Source organism: Zea mays, chromosome 10 (genome assembly GCF_902167145.1).
Source record: "Zea mays cultivar B73 chromosome 10, Zm-B73-REFERENCE-NAM-5.0, whole genome shotgun sequence".
In the NCBI taxonomy this organism is placed as follows: Eukaryota; Viridiplantae; Streptophyta; class Magnoliopsida; order Poales; family Poaceae; genus Zea; species Zea mays.
Window position 1 is genome coordinate 119,588,091 of NC_050105.1, and position 22,988 is coordinate 119,611,078.

At 44.3% G+C, this 22,988-nt stretch overlaps 2 protein-coding genes across 3 annotated transcripts; one reads left to right on the plus strand and one right to left on the minus strand.

Moving 5' to 3' along the window:
- Positions 1–9,994: 9,994 nt before the first annotated feature.
- LOC100382467 (uncharacterized) lies at positions 9,995–14,041 on the plus strand. 2 transcript variants are annotated; one of them, XM_008663924.3, is made up of 5 exons: positions 9,995–10,189; positions 10,315–12,248; positions 12,984–13,164; positions 13,287–13,335; positions 13,564–14,041. In XM_008663924.3, the coding sequence occupies exons 2-5, from the start codon at positions 10,363–10,365 to the stop codon at positions 13,614–13,616; spliced, it is 2,169 nt and encodes a 722-aa protein (XP_008662146.1). In that variant the 5' UTR covers positions 9,995–10,189; positions 10,315–10,362; the 3' UTR covers positions 13,617–14,041. The 2 variants fall into 2 exon arrangements, with proteins under 2 accessions (XP_008662146.1, NP_001168678.1); NM_001175207.1 differs by having other exon boundaries at positions 10,022–10,189; positions 10,318–12,248; positions 13,564–14,038.
- Positions 14,042–14,522: 481 nt separating this feature from the next.
- LOC103641649 (protein GrpE) lies at positions 14,523–17,407 on the minus strand. The gene is made up of 3 exons (XM_008664980.3): positions 17,139–17,407; positions 15,344–15,813; positions 14,523–14,947 (listed from the first exon to the last, which is right to left on the minus strand). The coding sequence occupies exons 2-3, from the start codon at positions 15,776–15,778 to the stop codon at positions 14,759–14,761; spliced, it is 624 nt and encodes a 207-aa protein (XP_008663202.3). The 5' UTR covers positions 15,779–15,813; positions 17,139–17,407; the 3' UTR covers positions 14,523–14,758.
- Positions 17,408–22,988: the final 5,581 nt, after the last annotated feature.

Consider the following 22,988-nt stretch of genomic DNA (forward strand, 5'->3'; position numbering starts at 1 on the left):
TAGGTGATGCGGACATTGTGAGGAAGATTATTTCCCTGCTACCACAACAAAGATATGGGAGCATCATCACCATCCTTCACAACATGGAGGACTTGAGCAACATGACCCCGACCATTGTGGTTGGGAAAATCGCGGCTTTTGAGATGTCACGAAAAATGAGTCGGGGAGAGGAGCCAACATCCTCAAGACCATATGCTTTTGCATGTGATGAAAGGAAGGGCAAAAAGAAGGCTCCCACTCCAAGTTCCTCAAGCGAAGAAGAGGAAGAAGAAGAAAGTGATGATGATGAAGATAATCAACCATGCACATCATCCTCCGAGGACGAAGAAACAATCCGACGCGTCGGAAAGGTAATGAGGATGATCCGCAAGATTAATCTAATGGGTGTGCCCCTACAGGTCGAGGATCTTCTCTTTAACATTGACAGGAAAAATCAAAGGAAGAGAGGATGCTTCACATGTGGGGAGAAGGGCCACTTCAGGGACAACTGTCCAAATATGGCCAAACCCAAAAAGGAGAGGAGCAAAGGCAAGGTGCTAACAAGTGTTAGAACTTGGAATGATTCTTCAAGTGAAGATGAACCTCCAAGGACGCGTAGCCACCGGTCCTCATCACGCTCATCACGGTCATCACACAAATGCCTTATGGCAAGAGGTAACAAAAGCATTCCATCCTCTAGTGATGAAAGTAGTAGTGATGATGAAGGTGAGGGAAAGCCCTCTGTAGATGAGCTTGCGGAAGCCGTAGAATTTTTCCAGGATGTTTGCACTAAGCAAAAATCTCAACTTAAACCTTTGAAAAATAAGTTGATTAGCTCCCAAAATGATTATAAAGGTTTGCTAGAAAAATTTGAAACTTTTGCAAACTTAAATAGTGAGCTGTCAACTAAAATTGAGCTATTAGAATCTAGTGCTCCATCCACTGCTACCGATGATAGCCTTATTAAAAAGAATGAAAAACTTAAGGCTAAGTTAGCTAGCTCCCAAGAAGCTATTGAAAATTTACTAGAGAAAATGGAAATTCTTAGCATACACAATAATGAGCTAACTACTAAGCTAGAAAACATTGGTAGCACCCCAACAGCATCTTTAGTTGAAATACCTGAAATAATTAAGAAAGATGCTTCTACTTCCTGCTTTGATTTAATTGATGATTCTAACTCCTGCAACCAAGTCGTTGTTGAGAATATTGTTGTAGAGAAATGTTCGGATGAGGTTGCAAAGGAAAATGAACAATTAAAGCAAGAAGTGGCTCGCCTTGGAAAGGCTTTGTATGACAAGAAAGGCAAAGCCAAACAAATCCGACCTCCACAGGATAACACCACTGCGGGAGTGAACAAGCCTGTAGAGGGAGAAACTGTGATTTGTAGGCTATGCCACATGGAAGGCCACAAGTCTTTCCAATGCAAGGTGCTGACCAGGGATAATCAAAGGCAAAAGCTCAAGCAAAAGCCATCAAGCAAAATCTCCAGCACCTACATCAAAAAGGTGAACAAAAAGGATGCTACACCATATTTGATCAAGAAGAAAAAGAATGGAAATGTGATAGCAATCAAGGCCAACAAGCAAGGCAACAAAGGAAAGGGGGCCAAACGCATCTGGGTGCCAAAGGAAATAATTTCAACCATGAAAAGCACCAAGAAGGTTTGGATCCCAAAAGGGAAGTGAGTGGACCGAAGGTCTGCGGGAAATTTGGAGACTTGGCAAAGTTGGGATGTATATCATGGGATACATCATATTGGATCAAGTTTATTGCCAAGTGGGTTAGTGAAAATTTTGGACCCAAATTTCGCACCCATGACTAAGGTAACTAGATTTATTGTATCTCTTGTTTTTAGATATGCGTATCTATTTACCTTTTATCTAGTTTACCTTTCTTGCCTAGTATTACATTTGTTATGTACTTTTGTTCAAAATCATGCATACTAGGTAAATCATATGGTAGGATTGCTAGTTTTTAAATTCATATACTTAAGCAAACCTACATGGCTTAAAATGTTTAGTTAAAGCACGGCACATAGCTTTTATATCACTCCATAGTAAATGATGCATCAATTGAAAATTTTGATTTCTACAAAGTGTATCATTTAACTTATATGTGCCAAAGTTTGGATTATTGATAATTTGCCCCTCTTGATATCAAATCAAAGTGCATGTCTCCTACAAGTATTCAAAACTTCTATGCACACCTTTAGGGGGAGGTTACTCTATAATCTAACACTTTGAGACTAACACCTTTTCAAGTCTATTTCATGTGATAGTCTCATTGTAAGGAAAATGAAGTCCCCGGAGAAAGACAACAATCTTCCACTGCAAAATCTCCAAGAACTCTCATGTCTCTCAAGCTCACCATTGATCTTCAATTGGTATCTTTTGAGACTACATTCAGTATCATTTACATGTCTTCTCCAATATTTGATTAGACTATATTTCATATCATATGCTTCCATGTTGCTAAAAATGCATAAGTAGTTAACTCATATTCTGTAACCTATGCATAAGGGAAGTTAGTCTTTTCAAATCATGTCTTGCACCTCTAATTTTCACATGCTTTTTCCTAAGTAGAGGATCTCTGTCAAGGGGAGTATTTCTTCATCTCTAAAGGGGGAGAAAAACTCTTTCTAAAGGAGGCAACTCATTTAGGGGGAGTAATCTTTTGAGGACTCCTTCAAGTGGTATCATTCACATAGTTTAATTTAATATCCTTCTAGTGATATCATTTGATACAATTCTTGATAAGGGCAAGCTTTTATTTACTTCCTACATGCTTTTAATGTCTTCCTTTTCGGTGGTTGATGCCAAAGGGGGAGAAGTTTAGAGACCAAAGCAATGAAAACTTTATCAAACACCAAACACCACCAATTTACAATTTTATATCTACAAATGGCTTTTCAAATGGTTTTGGTTATTTGGTCCAAAAATAAGAAGTAAGTGAATTATGGAGTTAGGGGGAGGCTTAAGTCCATAATATCACATTTTGGGGACAATCATGCATCTTAGCAAGTAGATTGCATATTTTCACTCAAATACTTGTATTATTTGCTTGCTTTGGTTGTGTTGTCATCAATCACCAAAAAGGGGGAGATTGTAAGGAAAATGGACCCCGGGCCTTTTGGCTAATTGAGTTTTGGTGTTTGATGAACAACACAATCCGTGAACTAATAAGTTTTCTAGTGTTTGTGTTTGTAGTTCACAGGATGCGAAGAGAATTGGACCAAGGCAATGAGGATGCAACACCTCAAAAGAAGACATAAAAAGATGCATAGGAGTCCAATACTCAAGAACAAAGAAGCCCGAAGAAATCAGCGAAGAAATCCAAGATAAGGGCTGTCAGCCAGCGCCTGGTGGCGCACCGGACATTGGTGTCCGGTGTGCACCGGACTGTCCGGTGAGTCACCGGACAGTCTGCGCAGAGAGGCCGCAGACAGGCGCTCTCTGGCTGTAGCACCGGACTGTCCGGTGTGCACCAGACTGTCCGGTGTGCCAACGGGCAGACGGCAACGGTCGGATCCAACGGTCGACTGCTACAGGCGCCAACGGTCGGCTGACGTGGCGTGCACCGGACATCTACTGTGCAGTGTCCGGTGGTGCACCGGACTGTCCGGTGCACCCGACGATAGAAAGCTGCTGCTTTCTGTCCAACGGCTAGTTGGGGGTGTGGAGGCTATAAATACCACCCCAACCGGCCATTCTCAAGTGTGAGAGCCCAAGCAACATACCAAGACACATAGTGCATATTTCCAAGTGCTCAAACACCCAAGTGCTTAATAGAATCACTCGGTGATTAGCGTAGGTGCTTTGCGAAGTGCTTAGGTTAGTTAGACCGCTTTAGCGCTTGCTCTAGGTGAATCCTAGTTAGTTGAGTGAGTTTTGTAAAACCACACAACCCCTCGGCTCTTGCGTGAGCCGTTGTAGTTGTACCGAGTGGGGCGAGAGTCTTGCGAGACCGTGACAACCGCGTTTGTGTCACGACCGCCACCGTGTACCGGAGGGAACGAGGCCCGCCGTGTTTTGGCCGGAAGCTCGATAGTGGAGACGGCGGGGAGCGTCCGAGAGGAGCCGGAAGCGGAGCACCACTTGCGCGTGGAGAAGGCCCGTGGCTCTCTACGGAGTTACTCGACCGTGGTGCTTGGCCCTCGCGTGGGCTTCCCTTTGCGTAGGGGCACCAACGAGGATTAGTCGGGACCTTGCGTGGTTCCGGATACCTCGGTAAAAATATCGGCGTCATCCACGAGAGTTTGCTTCTCTACTTAGCTCTTTACATTCCGCATTTATATTAAGCATTTAAGTTTCAATCTTGTAGTCATACTTATTTAGTGTAGATTGAAACTTAGCCTTTGCGGTAGAGATAGCAACACTTAGACAAAACCTAGTTTGCACATTCTAGTTTTGATTATTTGCATAGGTTTTGCTCTAGGGATTTAATTGTGGCCTAGTTTAGTAAAAGTTTTAGAAGTCCTAATTCACCCCCCCCCTCTTAGGCGTCACCCGTTTCCTACAGCATCAACATTAATGTCTCTACATCTAGTGCAAATAGAAACATGCTCAACAGTAGATGTAGAGGGTTTGCAAGATTTTAGTTCAACAATCTTAGCATGTAAAATGTCATTTTCACTTCTAAGATTGGAAATTGTAACATTGCAAACATCTAGGTTTTTAGCCTTAGCAATTAATTTTTCATTATCATTTCTAAGGCTAGGAAGAGAGATATTCAATTCTTCAATCTTAGCAAGTAAACTAACATTATCATCTCTAAGATTGGGAATTGAAATATCACAAACATTTGAATCAACCTTAGCAATTATTTTAGCATTCTCATTTCTAAGGTTGACAATAGTATCATGGCAAGTGCTTAGCTCACTAGATAGTTTTTCACATTTTTCTACTTCTAGAGCGTAAGCATTTTTAACCTTAACATGCTTCTTATTTTCCTTAATTAGGAAGTCCTCTTAGGTGTCCAAGAGTTCATCCTTCTCATGAATAGCACTAATTAATTCATTTAATTTTTCTTTTTGTTGCATGTTTAGGTTGGCAAAAAGGGTGCACAAGTTATCCTCCTCATTTTCACTAGAATTATCTTCATCACTAGAGGAAGCATATTTAGTGGAGGATCTTGATTTTACCTTCTTCCTTTTGTCGTCCTTTGCCATGAGGCACTTGTGGCCGACGTTGGGGAAGAGGAGTCCTTTGGTGACGGCGATGTTGGCAGCGTCCTCGTCGGAGGAGGAGTCGGTGGAGCTCTCGTCGGAGTCCCATTCGCGGCACACATGGGCATCGCCGCCCCTCTTCTTGTGGTACCTCTTCTTTTCTCTCCTCTTTCCCTTCTTGTCGTCGCCCCTGTCACTATCACTTGATAATGGACATTTTGTAATAAAATGACCGGGCTTACCACACTTGTAGCACACTTTCTTGGAGCGGGATTTGTAGTCCTTCCCCCTCCTTTGCTTGAGGATTTGGCGGAAGCTCTTGATGATGAGCGCCATCTCCTCATTGTCGAGCTTGGAGGCGTCAATGGGGAGTCTACTTGATGTAGACTCTTACTTCTTCTACTCTGTCGCCTTGAATGCGACCGGTTGTGCTTCGGACGTGGAGGGACCATCTTGCTCGATGATTTTCTTTGAGCCTTTGATCATCAACTCAAAGATCACGAATTTTCCTATTACTTCCTCGGGAGACATTAGTGTATATCTAGGATCACCACGTATTAATTGTACTTGCGTAGGGTTAAGAAAAACGAGTGATCTAAGAATAACCTTGACCATTTCATGGTCATCCCATTTTTTGCTCCCGAGGTTGCGCACTTGGTTCACCAAGGTCTTGAGCCGGTTGTACATCTCTTGTGGCTCCTCCCCTTGGCGAAGTCGGAAGCGACCGAGCTCCCCCTTGATCGTCTCCCGCTTGGTGATCTTGGTCACCTCGTCTCCTTCGTGCGCGGTCTTGAGTACGTCCCAAATCTCCTTGGCACTCTTCAATCCTTGCACCTTGTTATACTCCTCTCAACTTAGAGAGGTGAGGAGTATAGTGGTGGCTTGGGAGTTGAAGTGCACGATTTGGGCCACCTCGTCCTCATCATAATCTTCATCCCCTACGGATGGTACCTGTACACCAAACTCAACAACATCCCATATACTTTTGTGGAGTGAGGTTAGGTGATATCTCATCATATCACTCCACCTAGAATAATCCTCACCGTCAAACACCGGTGGTTTGCCTAATGGGACGGAAAGTAATGGAGTATGCTTATTAATGCGAGGATAGCGTAGGGGGATCTTACTATACTTCTTGTGCTCTTGGCGCTTAGAAGTGACGGACGTGGCGTCGGATCCGGATGTAGAGGGCGAGGAAGAATCGGTCTCGTAGTAGACCACCTTCTTCATTTTCTTCTTCTTCTCGCCACTCTTGTGCGATCGAATGCGTGAAGGGGATCCATCCTTGTTGTTGTTGGCGGACTCCCTTGATGGAGCCTTCCCGTGGCTTGTAGCGGACTTCTCACCGCCGATCACCATCTTCTTGGCGTGATCTCCCGATATCACTTCGAGCGGTTAAAGAGTCGCCTAGAGGGGGGTTGAATAGGGCGAATCTGAAATTTATAAATTTAAGCACAACTACAAGCCGGGTTAGCGTTAGAAATATAAACGAGTCCGTGAGAGAGAGCGAAAAACAAATCGCAAGGAGATAAAGAGTGAGACACAATGATTTGTTTTACCAAGGTTCGGTTCTTGCAAACCTACTCTCCGTTGAGGTGGTCACAAAGACCGGGTCTCTTTCAACCCTTTCCCTCTCTCAAACGGTCACTTAGACCGAGTGAGCTTCTCTTCTCAATCAAACGGGACACAAAGTCCCCGCAAGGACCACCACACAATTGGTGTCTCTTGCCTCGGTTACAATTGAGTTGATCACAAGAAAGAATGAGAAAAAGAAGCAATCCAAGCGCAAGAGCTCAAATGAACACAAGTCACTCTCTCACTAGTTACTATTTGATTTGGAATGAACTAAAGACTTGGGAGAGGATTTGATCTCTTTGGTGTGTCTTGTATTGAATGCTATAGCTCTAGTAAGGTGTAGGAAGTTGGAAAACTTGGATGCAATGAATGGTTGGGTGGTTGGGGTATTTATAGCCCCAACCACCAAAAGTGGTCGTTGGGAGGCTGTCTGTCGCATGGCGCACCGGACAGTCCGGTGCGCCACCGGACACTGTCCGGTGCGCCTGCCACGTCACGGAGCCGTTGGATTCTGACCGTTGGAGCTGAAGTCTTCTAGCCCACCGGACAGTCCAGTGGTGCACCGGACAGGTCCTGTAGACTGTCCGGTGCGTCTTCTCGCGCGTGCCTGACTTCTGCGCGCTCTGGCGCTCATTAAATGTCGTTGCAGGTGACCGTTGGCGTGGAAGAAGCCGTTGCTCCGCTGGCACACCGGACAGTCCGGTGCGCCACCGGACACTGTCCGGTGTTACACCGGACAGTCCGGTGAATTATAGCGGACTGGCCTCCAGAATTCCCGAAGGTGAGCAGTTCGGAGTTGGAGTCCCTGGTGCACCGGACACTGTCCGGTGGCACACCGGACAGTCCGGTGCGCCAGACCAGGGCACACTTCGGCTGACTTTTGCTTTCTATATTTGAATCCTTTTTCGGTCTTTTTATTGGTTTGTTGTGAACCTTTGGCACCTGTAGAACTCATAATCTAGAGCAAACTAGTTAGTCCAATTATTTGTGTTGGGCAATTCAACCACCAAAATCAATTAGGAAAAAGGTGTAAGCCTAATTCCCTTTCACTCCTTGAGCCACCAATCTTTTGTGGGTTACTTCATCAATATTCTCCATCATCAAATTATGATAATATCCAACAGTTTCGTTCTATCTGGTGAACATGGCAGCATTTAGGCTTATCTCCACAGGCAAGACAACCTCCTGTCCATAAACAAGCTCAAAAGTAGAGACTTTAGTAGCATGGTGTTTAGATATTCTATGAGCCCATAAAGCCTTAGACAGAACCTTATCCCAATGCCTAGGATGGTCAGATATCTTCTTCTTTATAAGGCTAATCAATGTCCTGTTATTAGACCCGGTCAGTCCGTTGGCCTGAGCATAATATGAAGAGTAATTGAGCAATTTGATCTTATATAATTCATCAAACTCATGTATCTATTTTGACATAAAAGAAGTCCCCTGGTCCGTAGTCAAAGTTCGGGGAATGTCGAATCTATGAATGATATGCTTGATTACATACTCAATTACCTCCTTATGTGTCATGTTCTTCAGATCAACGACTTCAGTCCATTTGGTGAAGTAATATGTGACAAACAACACAAACTGATGTCCTTTTAATGGCGAAGGATGAATTTCTCCTATAAAGTCCAAACCCCACCCCCTAAAGGGCCAATGTTTGACAATAGGGTCTAGTTCGGCTACAGGGACTAGCTGCACGTCACTGAACTTCCGACAAACTTGACAATCAGCTATCATGTGAGGCCAATAGAAACTAGATCTTCTCACCAACCACTTCATATTTGGAGTCAACTGATGAGTACCACAAATCCTTTCATGCACTTCGGCCATAGCTAAGATAGCATCATCTGGACACAAGCATTTAAGTAGGACATCGTCAACAGTTTGGCGATAAAGTTTATTATCAATTAATATATATTTGAAAGTTGTACGTCAAACATTACTGTCTATCCTAACACTCGAATTACGTAGGTAATTAATTATAGGCGTCCTACAATCAATTGCATCGGCTATATTGTTAGCCGAATTGATTAAGGAGACATCCCTGGTACCGTCGAACAGTCCGGACTCCTTGCTCGGACGGTCCGCGACATGGGAATTTGGCGCAGCCGGTTATGAGACTTTCAGAATTGTGAAATCTCCCTCGCTTTATTCAATAACCTGATGTATCTTGCGTCAAATTATTAGCTCTGCAATTCTCAGCTCTGGATATATGTCGAATATCGAATTCATCAAAAGAACGGATTATGACTATTTAAAGTGTCATCTGAACATTGATATTTCTCTAAAATTTACTGGACAACTAACTGAGAATCCCCAAATGCCCTCACATGTTTTACAGGAGCTTAGCTCGCCACTTAACAGAGCCGCCACGAGCCAAATCAAACTTAGCTTGGTTCATTTCCACACCTATATCGAAGTTTGCAAGAATGATTTCTCCTTTTCTCTTATCGCGTGGTTGACTTTATTAGACTATCTCTAACAACTTATCCATCCTATCATATCTCTTATTTTAAATTTCATTCTATAAACGATATTTTGTATGACTGTATACATGATCGGCTGGAAACAACCTTAGGAGTTGAGAAATGGGATTAGAGGATTGGTAGAGCTTCCAAATTAGTTAAACTATATTTTTTAGAGTGGGGATTGGAAGTGGGTCGAGATGTTTTTGGGTCGTTTGTTTCAGCTTCTCGTTGTATTTCAGCTTTCGGGCCATTTAAAAGTGAAAAACTATGGAAAACTAAGAATCAAAAGCTAACTAGGATGAACTTTTAGGCTTTTGGGTTTTGGCTTATGGGATTGTTTGGATTATAAAAAGTCCAAAAGCTAGTGGCCATAAGCTAAAAACAAGGGAACCCAATTGAGAAACTAGGAACAATTGGATGTTTGATCTGCAATCGTTCGAGTGTTAGCCTAAAAATCAGTGTGTTACACTTTTTAAGATCTTGTTCGATTATTCTTATAATTCATAGATTGAAAGAGATTGAAAAATATTATAATTTTTTTTAACTTGCTCAATCCATATAGATTACAATGAAACTGAACAAGCCCTAAACGTGTGCAACCTAACCCTGATCCGAATCGCAATCTGCACACAGATGATCCATTCTCTACTGACAAACCGACCAAAGCAGTCTCTGGCCCACCTGTCTGTCTCCCAACAACCACATCCACTGTCGCGATAAGAGAACACGTGTGACCCCAAAGCTCGCCCCAACCGCAACGACCGACCAGAAAAAAAGCAGAAAGGAAACAAACTTCTTGACTACTACGAAACATCGAACTGTTCTCACAGATCACTCTCAAACTTTTTCCCATTTTCTCTCAAAAAGAAGAAACAGCGAAATTTGTAATTCTCAGTGACGCCAACCCTGACTCCGTTTGACGCGGCTCCGATGGTCACCGCCGGCGACCTCGCCGCTGCCGCCAACTCCTGAGACCTCGTCGCGCCTAGGCCCTAGGGTTCGATTCGCACGCCCTCAGTTTATTTTGTCCATTCCTCGTCTCCGATTTTGTTTGCTTGACTTGCTCTCGCCGCATCTGATTCCGCCACCGCTCGGGATTCGGGAATGGATTGGGCGCACCAGCAGGGCGTGAGCTTGCCTCCGCCGCGATCCGGGTACCAGTCCTCGAGGATGCAGTACCAGCACGCTGGCAGTCGAAGCCGCATGCCGCCATTCGCGCGCGGCGGCGGCGCCTACAGCCGCGGACGGAAGCAGTTCTACCCGCCGTCTCCCCTCCCGTCGGCGGCGCTGTCTCTGCCGCTGCAGAACAAGTATGAGGTGCTCATGGAGGCAGGCCGCCTCGCTGCCGAGTACCTGTTGGCGAAGGGCGTGCTCCCACCGGGCTCCCTGCAGCAACGCAGCGGGACAGTCGTCCCTGGAGGGTGGGGCCAGCTTCCTCCTCCGCCTCCGCTTTCCGTGACTTTGGAAGCCCAAGCTTACCACGGGGCCAGGAATGGCCGGCGGCAGGTCGATGATGAGTGTGGTATTCGTAATGCCAGCTCGCGGCGGAACCGTGGTGGTGACTACAGTAGCAGCAACAGTAGTAACTACAATAGAAGGGGGAAAAGGAAATTTGGGGCTGACAATAGGTATTCAGATTGGGCAAAGGATAGGGGGAGGAACAGGCGGTATTCTGATATCCGGAGTTATGATGACGATGATGACAATGGGGCTCCTGGGTTCAAACGGGAGCGCCGAAGCAGTGGTGGGATTGACGAGGTTGGCAGTAGGGTGTCAGGGGTGGCTGGGGAGGGACCATCATCGAAGGTGGAGGCGATGGGGGAGTCGGAGCTGGAGGATACTGGGTCAAAGGCTAGTTCTAACAGCAATGTCCAGCAGAAAGCTGATGCTTCGCAAGAGGCGAAGGATGAAAATGAGGCAAGCAAAATGCAGGAGAATAGTGTGGTGTCTAATTCAGATGTAGTCGAGCAAGCTTTGAATGGTGAAGATAATAGCAACAATGATTCTTCTGATGGTGTTCAAGAGTTAGAGACAAAACATTTGCCAGTATCCTCAGGTGAAAAGGTCTCAGATGGGAGGCCTGAAGATAGTGGTGTTCTGAATGGCAAGGTTGAAGATGGCAGTACTTCGCATGAGAAGGCTGAAGATGATACAACGTCAGAAGAGGTCTCCATTATGGAGAACAATTTGCCTAATGATGTTGGAAATTTGCTAAATTATTGTAATTTTGCAAGAGTTCCAACAAGACCACGATCAGTGCTTGCAAACAGGAATGTTGAACCAGCTCAAAAAGAAATTGATGTGTCCGAACTGGTCAATCCAGTTACTCCTGAAGAAATGTCCCAGATGGCAATTGATAGAGAAGCTAACACCAATTCCATAACTAATATTGAGGAAAACAGTAAAGACGAGCTCGTTGGTCAAGACCAAGAACGTGCTGAAGAAATTAATATCTGCAATCAAGTGGCGGAATCAATGGCATTCCATGAAAAGGAAACACAAGGTGAAACTGAGGAAATGGAAGAGCAGAAGAACATCCCTCGACATTATGAAGTTGAGGATAATAATGAGACTAATGAACTGTCTCCTACATTTGCTTCTTGTCAGAATAACTTCAGTTTGCAAGTGGAAAAAGGAATACAAATCTACAATTTAGATACCCCGCCACAAGATGAAGTGTTGATTGATCCACCCGATAAAGGGAAGACAGTTGATTCAGAGTTATCACCTAACATCAAAGCAGAAGATGCTGTTACAATAGAAGAGGAAAAGCTTGGCCAGTCTAGCTCATTTAAAATACGTGATCTCAACCTGGTTGGTAGTCCAGAGGTTGCCGACATGCGAGGTGACCCTCGTTTAGGCCAAAGCTTCACTGCTAGATGTTCAGTGGACCTACAAGATAATCAACAAATTGACCTTGGAACAGCTCTTGGTAACAATCCAAATAATACTGATACATGTACCCCATTTCTGTTGGCAAACAAGGCAGTTCAAGTTATTGATATCGAAGATGACTCACCAATTGAAGCTGGTGCTTGTGACACTTCAAAGTCAAAGTGAGTCTCTGCTGTTTCATCCTGGTGAAAGAATATATAGAGTCATGGAGAGTGTTTTGTTTTCATTAAATATTATGTGTTGATAAAATACTGGGAATCAGAGCCCTATGACCATGTGAAATTTGTTTTGGACTAGTTAACTTTAGGTTTTTTGTAATAGAAATTATGAGTGGTAGCTACAAGTTATTTCTAAAAAAAAGTGATGTTGGCAAACAAGGTCGGCAGCTATCATGCTACTAGTTGGTTTATGACTGATTGGAAGCAAATCTGCCATTATGTCAGATAGTCAATAGCATGGTATTCATTTTCACATTTATTTTCATTCAAGGAAAACATGAAACCTGTTCATAGCTACTACTGGAATTGGAAGTATGGAACATGAATTAATTCCGGGCTTTGGGCTGTAGTGGCAATCAAATTATATCCTTAAGAACATTGACCAGATTTGTTACAGATTTCTGGCTAGCATGCATTTTGATTTTAGAAACTGTCATAGCAGTGTTGAGGATGGATCAGTGTCTTTCAATCTAATCTAATTATTATTGGTCCATGCCAGTTATTTCTGCATGGTGCACTGGTAATATGGAGCAGCCATATCTGCCCTTGTTAATCTATGCATTAGTTAACTGTGGGTACAATATTTACTGGACATGCTTCTTTATCCCCTGTGGCATCTGGCCACATATGTTAAATCTGATTCATTTTTGTGTACTAATACAATCTGCTGTCAATCAGAGGTGAGATGGTATATTCTAGCATGGAGGGCTCGATGAACCCTCCGGCAAACAACGATGCTCTACATGGTATCCCAGATGGTTATAGCCTTGCAATTTCAGATTACCTTGGTGCTGATATGTCATGCTACCAATCAATACAAACAGAACTTCAAGGTGGGATGAACCTAAATGGTTCAGAGGTGAGCTTTCCTGCTATTTTTAGCTACCACATATAGACTTAAATATTTCAAATCAGATATTGCCTCATTTCGGTCATCTGTAATGGAGTACTTACATCATCTCTTTGTTATTGTTCCTGCAGGGCATAACTGTTATGGATGATTCAATATACAGTTCTCTTGGTGACATAGGTAACTTTTCTGCTTCTTCACCTTTTCTTTCTACAATTATTTGGTTTTATTATATTGTCGTTTCTTGGTGACTGTGTGGCTTTGCTGGCATTTTTTTTCATTTCCCTTTTTTTTTTACTCTGAATGTGTTGAACAATTGAACAGGACATATAAGATATGTGATTTGATTCTTTAATTGTCCTTGGTCCTTGTGCGTTGTTTTTTAAATGTTTTTCTTTATGGTTTCAGGTTTTATGGAGGTTTGGGACCAGCAACCTCAAGACTATGAGAAGTTCTTCTGAGGCGCTCGTATCCCTGAAACTGTTCTGGAGTTCGACTGATAAATAGACCAGTTACACTTGCATAGGCAGAAATAAAACACCTGATCGTGCCTATAAACTGGAAACCCGTATACTTGTGCGCCAGCAGCAGCTCTTTCACTTGTATGTTCCAGGCCATGCATATTGGGGCTTTTGTACGGGTGCATCCTACGCGAAGCACTTTCCCTTCTGTAATACCAGGGTCTGCGTCGGCAGCTCAAAGAGCAGATATTCGTATGAAACAGTTCTTTGACTCCCTGCCTTGCCCGACAGCGGTGTAAAAAGTTGTCGTATAGCTGCCACGTAATTCAAAGGAATTGACCTAAGCACGACATAGTATTCGTCTGAAACATGTCTTCATTTATAAACAGTTCTATATTCCGAAATAGAATTGTTTATTTGTTATATCTATGTTCTTGTTGCGCTGTAAGTTGTGTGGTTTGTGGCTTCTAAAGCTTGTTTGGTAAGAATCGACGCAAATGCCTTCGGATAGGTGTAGTGTTTTTTTTTGGGTAAACAAACTTCCTTTTTTAATCAAGATGTGAATGTGTGAAAAAGATCCAAATACCTCAATAGCAAGATAGATGGAATTCATGAAAAAACCGTCTTAGTCCTTGTGGTGGATTAGGAGGGATTGGAGATAAATAAATCCCCTCCTATTCAAGAATTTATCCACCTCCAATTTATCCACCTCCAATCACCCTCAATCTACCTCTAACCGAATAAGCCTTTATAGTTTTTTTTTTCACCGTTAAACCATGTGGATTTTAACCATGTGGATTGAGTAGTATTAAGTCGATTTAAAATCTATAACATGTCAAAATTATCATAATCCATTCCAATACACTTTAATCCATATGTAATTAGAATAACCGAAGAAGTTCTTAGTTCGAGAAAGTAAGTCAATATAAAGCCGGTATGTATGTGCAATGTTACACCCTCTCTTTTGGTGGGCAAAATTCTAGCAGATTACAATTTACAAGTAACAGCAATTCGCTGGCAACAACATATATAGGTGACCTGTCTCATTTGAGACCGAACACATCCGCCATGTTATGAACAGAAAAATGCTGCTCAGAAGGAGAGGTCCTTTATTTGTCTATCAGTTCCTGATAGTCGTTTGATCAGATCCACAGAGCGGCATCTTTGCCCTCCTCTATGAGCTTGCACTTTGTTTGCCAGAGCCAGTTGAGACCTTTCACAGTAGCAGGCCTTAGCATCCTCTCCTTCAAATGGAACCCTCTGCGGACTTCATGCATGACAATCCCTGCCTTGAATTGCATGGATGCTTCTCGTGAGATGGCCTCATGGACCTGCATAAGAAAACATTAAGAATGAGCCCCCACAGTGGTGCATATATGATGAACATAAAAGTAACACTGTTCGACTCTCATGCAGATCATACTTTCTAGCTGTAAACACTGAAAGTGGATGCCCATTTGTTTTTCTGCCAAATACCCAATATTATTTAGATCAAAAGAGATGTACTGCAACATAGATGCAGGAAACTGTGTGAAAGCTAAGCTTGATCCCATGAGTATGAAACAGGCCATAAAAACCTAGGTATTATTATGCGCTTGTTAATACTCGAACATAATTCTTTTTGCGTGTTCAAAAGGATCCAATATGTTGTTTGCATACAATGTTTTAGGGAGAGAGACCCAGTCAATGAGAATCAAACAGGTGACGGAAGGGTAAATATTACTTACCAAAGGATCAAACGGATTGCCAACTGTTTCCACAACTCCTACACCCAAATATCTTAGCGTTTCAACTAACTGCTTGTATATGCCTTGATAGCTTGTGCTGACCATTTGCTCCTTCTCAGTCCCTGGGGTGTTCTCTAATTTCGTTTTCTCAAAACTATCAACCAGAGGTAACAGGCTCTGGACAACATCCACCCGTATATTTGATGTAAACTTGGCACCGTCCTTTTCAGCCTGTTTCCGGAAATTCTCCAGATTGGCATTTAAGCGAATAAATTTTTCCTTCCCAGAATTTATTTCAGTTGTAATACTTTCAAGTTGATAAGCTACTCTACTGTTCTCTTTTTCCACAGCAGCGATTGCCTTCTCAACTACACCAAGAACCTCATTGTTTCCTTCCAGAAAAGCTGTCATGTATAGTTGAATTAGGTCATTCATGGGACGAAAATCTTCCCCGTTGAGTCGTTGACAACCTGCAGCGACATAGTCATTCTGGTGAAACTTGATGAAACACATTTCGTCAAAATGAAAAGCATGACATGAAGATCCAACAGAGAACCTGGGCATTTTCAAATGGTTTGTTTCTCTTCCCATTTCATTGCTATCATTTATATAAATGTTTTATTACTTATTCACCTCATTGCTGACGAGGTGCAATAGCAGTTCAAAATGCAACTTTACAACTGCGCCATAAAACTTGTTGCTCCTATTTTCACACAATATTCCTCAAACTATCCGATTTAGCTCAGAGAAAAGAACAGGGCGTTTCCAATGTCCTCCACACTACAGTAAACTAACAAACATCCGACGGCCACCTTATCTCCGACGGCCAGACACCCATGTGATTCATAGTAATAGCAAAGCAGTCTAATTTTAGTCCATCTTCTGTATTTGGTAAACCCAGTGGCAGAGCACACCCCAGAAACAAGGTATGGCCGGGGGAGGAAGATGGACGTTGTCACGCTGAGATGCTGCATGTTGGAGTTGGAGAGGGAGGAGCGGAGAGAGTTGCCGCTGTGCCGCATGAGCGCAAAGGGGCGACCACACCGAGAAGGGCCAACAACCGCAGTGGCGCACGCCATACAGGAGCAGGAGATTGGAGAAGGTGGAGCTCAGTGTCAGAGCTGGCGAGCCGCGAGCACAGGCTGCGGATGGAGCTGGAGAGGAGAGCTATAATGGTGGTGAGCACAGGCTGCGGATGGAGCTGGAGAGGAGAGCTAGAATGGTGGTGGCAGGCGTCGAAGAAACAAGAGTGCGGTGCGGCGTGCGGGTGAAGGGAAGGTATGGCGTGAGCCATATCAGGCACTCCACCGCTGGGTAAACCCCAACTAGTGTAGATTAACTACATGTTCTTGTAGTCCAGGCCACATTCAGAGCATACTAAAGATGGGTATTTATCGCAAAATTAGCCATGGCACCTTAACGCACCAAGTTCAGGTCTGCATCAGTCATTCTTTGTAACACTCCAACGGCAGCTAGTCATGGAACAAACTGTTGAAGAATAAGACGCACCTAAGACTATCTCCATATCATACTCCCTATCTCACCGTTTATTTCAAACTCTACTCTATGTAAAACAGTTCTCTGCTGGAGATGGCCAGCACATATACATACGAGAATCTACAGAGAGATCTTCACATTTCTCAAAGAACAGTGCTTCCGTACTGTCTCTGCTCCTCAAGCTTGCAAGTGTCCAATGGGCGAAATTCTCCGCGAGCTAATCGCTCGCTCGATGTCTCTCACCCAACCCACGTTGTCGATTACCACTAAACGCAAAAGTAGGTCTGAAATACCTCACCTTCGGGTCAACGCTAGAGCCGGCGGCGACGCGTAGTGGCCGCAGCTCGGCATTGGGGCGCCGGAGGGAGACTGGGAGAGAAAAGCAGGACTCGGCCTGCTGGGACGCCAGCAAGCAGGCAGCACGGCAGCCCGAGCTAATTCCTGGGGTCGTGTCACGAGTCACGACCCTTGGCCAGCGATGGAATCAACGCAAGCACAAGCAGAGAAGAACAGAGGCAAGTGTTTCGACGGTTGAAACTGATTAGATTCCTTTTCTCATTTTGCATGTCTGCCACAAGACGCACGAGTATAATATATATAGGCACACCATCAACTCCCCTGACCTATTAATTACGATCCAAGATGGCACTTATACGGCCTAAGCAGCCCACAATTCCATTACAGACTCGATTACCATCTCCATAATAGCGAAATAGAAATTGCCTGACTGACCTCATTCGACCATCCTCTCGCACCACTCCCATTTCCCACAGATCTACTTTAGGCTGCATCTTCAGTCATGACATCTCCCCGGACCTTAGATAACGCTTGTCCCCAAGCGTTTGCCTCCGGAAACCTTGCCTTGGCCACTGAATAATCCTCCCATATTGCAGCTTCCTTAGGCACCCTAGTCTATTTCACCAACACTTGAACAATATCTCGATTGCCCTTTCTCACCATCCTTCGATCCAGGATCTGCTCTGGCTCTATACCCCCTTGAAACAAATCCACCACAGTAGGTAGCTCTGAGAAAATTGGAGAATAACAGGGCAAAAATGGCTTCAGTTGTGACACATGAAAGACCGGATGTACTTGTGCATCCCCAGGTAATTCCAGCTTGTATGCCACCACCCCAATCCTCGATATCACCTTGAAAGGACCAAAGTACTTAAATGCCAATTTAGGGCAGGGTCGGTTCACCACAGTCTTTTGTGCATAAGGTTGTAATTTCAGCAAAACCAGATCACCCACTTGAAACTCCCTGGGAGTTCTGCCCTTGTCAGCATACTGCTTCATGCGAAGCTGAGCTCGTGCTAACTGCTCCTTTAACATGACTGAAAAGGCATTCCTTTCAGCAATCCAGTCAGCTATCTCCCTATCTTCAATTCCCAACAGTTTTGGTGTAATCAGCAATGGTGCTTCATACCCATACAACACCGAAGGGTGTACACTCCAGCACCGAATGATAAGTAGTATTATACCAGTACTCAGCTAAAGCGATCCAGCTCTTCCACTTGTTAGGTTGGTCATGCACAACACACCTGAGATACATTTCCAAGCACTGATTCACACACTCACTCTGACCATCAGTTTGAGGGTGATATGCAGTGGACATTAACAACTTCACTCCCATAAGTTGGAATAGATTTTTCCAAAAGGCACCGGTGAAAACCTTGTCTTTGTCAGACACTATAGACCTTGGGACCCCATGCAACTTCACCACATTCTCGAGAAATACTTGGGCAACACCTTTAGCAGTAAAAGGGTGCTTTAGAGGAAGAAAATGACTGTATTTCGAGAATCTATCCACCACTACCAGAATGGTATCAAACCCTTCAGACTTTGGTAATCCTTCTATGAAATCCATAGTCACCTCTTCCCAAATACCTTGTGGAACTGGTAAAGGCTGTAGCAGCCCTGCTGGGTGCACCCTCTCAGCCTTAGCCTTTTGGCAGACTGCACATTGCTGCACATACTGTGTCACATCATTCTTCAAACCCTTCCACCAGAACACCTTCTTTACCCTCTGATATGTGGCTTGAATTCTAGAGTGCCCCCCAACTGCACTATCATGCAGTGCTGCAATTAGTTTAGTACGCAAGGCTGAATTGCATCCGATCCAGATTCAGTTTGCTTTTCTTATAATACCTTGCTGCAAAGAAAACCCCTGCTCGTCCGGGCTCTGAATTAACAGTTGAGTGATCAATTGTTGTGCCTCCTCATCTGTGGCATAGGAGTTCACTACTTCTTGAATCCATATAGGTTGAATTTCAGAGAGAACAGACAACCCCATCATATGCTCCCTCCTTGATAATGCATCCGCTACTACATTCTCTATTCCCTTTTTATACACCACCTGAAATTGCAAGCCCATAAGCTTGGTGAAAGGAAAATAGGCTTACACCTTTTCCTATATGAATTTTGGTGGTTGAATTGCCCAACACAAATAATTGAACTAGCTAGTTTGCTCTAGATTATGAGTTCTACAGGTGCCAAAGGTTCAACACAAACCAATAAAAAGTCCAAGAAAGGGTTCAAATAAAAAGAGCAAAAGACAACCCAAAGGCAGCCCTGGTCTGGCGCACCGGACTGTCCGGTGTGCCACCGGACAGTGTCCGGTGCACCAGGGAATCCAACTCCAAACTTGCCACCTTCGGGAATTTGGGAGGCCACTCCGCTATAATTCACCGGACTGTCCGGTGCGCCAAGCGGAGCAACGGTCGTCCACGCCAACGGTCGTCTGCAACGCTACAGTGCGCGACTGCGCGCGCAGAAGTCAGAGCAGGCGCAGAAGGCGCACCGGACAGTCACTATTCACTGTCCGGTGGCCCAGTTGTTAGAAGCTCCAACGGTCGGAACCCAACGGCCTGGTGACGTGGCTGGCGCACCGGACTGTCCGGTGTGCCATACGACAGCAGCCTCCACCAACGGTTCTTTTGGTGGTTGGGGCTATAAATACCCCCAACCACCACACTTCAATGCATCCAAGTTTTCAGCCATCAAACCTCATACAAGAGCTCCAGACTTCATTCAAAGACACAAACAAGAGATCAAATCCTCTCCCAAGTCCAAAGATCACTCCAATCAAATAGTGACTAGAGAGAGAGAGACATTTGTGTTCATTTGAGCTCTTGCGCTTGGATTGCTTTTCTTCTTCCTTCTTTCTTGTTTCCAACTCAATTGTAATCAAGGCAAGAGAGACCAATTGTGTGGTGGTCCTTGTGGGGACTTAGTGTCCCGATTGATTGAGAAGAGAAGCTCACTCGGTCTAGGTGACCGTTTTGAGAGAGGAAAAGGGTTGAAAGAGACCCGGTCTTTGTGACCACCTCAACGGGGAGTAGGTTTGCAAGAACCGAACCTCGGTAAAACAAATCACCGTGTCATCCGCCTTATTTGCTTGTGATTTGTTTTCGCCCTCTCTTTCGGACTCGTCTATATTTCTAACGCTAACCCCGGCTTGTAGTTGTGCTTAACCTTTATAAATTTTGGATTTGCCTATTCACCCCCCAAGATAAGTCAGAGATTTGTGATATGTTTTAATCACAAAGGCACCCCTCTGCAAATATTGTCTCCACCTGTCCACTGCTAGGATCAGAGCCAAAAACTCCTTCTCATAAATTGAAAGATGTTTGTTCTTCTCACCTAATGCCTTGCTGATGAAGGCTATTGGTCTGCCTTGTTGCATTAGAACAGCCCCCAATCCTATATCTGATGCATCAGTTTCTACTATGAAAGGCAAGTCAAACCTTGGTAAAGCCAGAACTGGAGTAGAGGCCATAACCTGTTTCAAGTTTTCAAAAGCTACCTGAGCTTCTTCAGACCATGCAAACCCTTGTTGTTTTTGTAACAGCCTTGTGAGAGGTTTAGCCAACAACCCATAGTTCTTCACAAATCTTCTGTAGTAACCTGTGAGGCCAAGAAATCCCCTAAGCTCAGTGACATTCCTGAGCTGGGGCCAGTTCAACATTACTTCAGTTTTACTAGGGTCAGTAGATACCCCTTCTCTTGAAATCACATGCCCCAGATACTTCAGTTCAGATTTCATAAATGAACATTTCTTCCTTTTCAGATAAAACTGATGTTCTCTCAACTTATCCAAAACCAGCCTGATATGTTGCAAATGAGCATCCATACTGGAACTGTAAATAAGTATGTCATCTAGGAAAACCATCACAAATTTTCTGAGGAAACTCTGCAATACCAATTCATGGCACACTGAAAACTAGCTGGAGCATTGGTGAGCCCAAATGGCATCACCCTGAACTGATAATGACCATGGTGTGTCTTAAAGGCAGTTTTGAACTCATCCTCAGCCCCCGTTCGAAAATGGTGATAACCTGAGGTCATGTCAAGACTTGTGAAGAATTTAGTTCCAGCTAATTCATCCAATATCTCCTCTACCAGAGGCATTGGAAATCTGTTCTTAATTGTCATGTCATTCAATTTTCTGTAATCCACACAGAATCTCCAACTTCCATCTTTCTTTTGCACTAATAACACTGGAGAGGCAAAAGGACTCACACTAGGGACTATCGAACCAGCAACCAACAGCTCAGACACCTGTTTTTCAATCTCAGTTTTGTGATGTGGTGAATACCGGTAGGGTCTGGAATTCACTGGTATAGAACCTGGCAAAAGTGGTATATGATGGTCATATGGTCTAGTGGGAGGCAACTAGGTGGGCACAGTAAACACATCCTCAAATTCTTCCAGAATTCCTGTTAGTGTCTCATTTCCAGCCACATCTTCCTCTCCTTTAACCTCCTCCAACATCACAAACACCCATACTTCATATCCATTCACCCACTTCTCCAACTACAACACAAACACCTGCTGCACCTCCCTCTTTGGGTCTGCATCCCCCTGTAGTCTGACCTCCACCCCCTGATCACAAAAGGTTAGCACCTTGTTGATCCAGTCATAATGCATTGGTCTATGTTGTTTCAACCAGTCATACCCTAATATCACATCATAAGCCTCCAATGCCAACACTCTCATGGCAGTTCTATAGACATGCCCCCTAGCCTTCCACTTCACCTCCCTGACATTTTTTCACACACCATGATCTCCCCATTAGCTACCTTCACCTTCACAGGAGGACAGTCTTCTATGCTCAACCCCAGTTTAGTCACCATTCTATGACTAATAAAAGTAGTGGAGCTACTGGAATTGAAAGGGAAATATGGTCAAACCTTTTCCTAAATGATTTTGGTGGTTGAATTGCCCAACACAAATAATTGGACTAACTAGTTTGCTCTAGATTATAAGTTCTACAGGTGCCAAAGGTTCAACATAAACCAATAAGAAGTCCAAGAAAGGGTTCAAATAAAAAGGAGCAAAACCAACCGAAGGCTGCTCTGGTCTGGCGCACCGGACTGTCCGGTGCACCACCGGACAGTGTCCGGTGCACCAGGGAGATCCACTCTGAACTCCTCAGCTTCGGGTTTTTGGAAGAGCCCTCCGCTATAATTCACCGGACTGTCCGGTGTAGCACCGGACTGTCCGGTGTACCATGCGGAGTAACGACTACAACGCCAACGGTCGACTGCAAAAGTGCACAGTAACAGTGAACAGTGCGGAATGCACGCGCAGAAGTCAGAGCAGGCGCCAGAAGGCGCACCGGACAGTGAACAGGACCTGTCTGGTGCACCACCGGACTGTCCGGTGGCCTAGCTGTCAGAAGCTCCAACGGTTGAACCCTAACGGTTGGGTGACGTGGCTGGCGCACCGGACAGTGTCCGTTGGCACACCGGACTGTCCGGTGCGCCCGTCGACAGACAGCCTCCCCAACCACCACACTTCAAGGCATCCAAGTTTTCAGCCCACACATTCAATACAAGAGCTAGTGCATTTAATACAAGACACAAATAGATTGAATCAAAATCTCTCCAAGTCCAAATTCCACTCAAAGCAATTAGTGACTAGAAGAGAGAGTTTTGCCGTGTTCTTTTGAGCTCTTGCGCTTGGATCGCTTTTCTTCTTCCCCATTTCTTGTTCCCAAGACATTTGTAATCAAAGCAAGAGACACCAATTGTGTGGTGGTCCTTGTGGGGACTAAGTGTCCCAATTGATTGAAGAGAAGAGCTCACTCGGTATAGGTGACCATTTGAGGAAGGGAAAGGGTTGAAAGAGACCCGGTCTTTGTGAC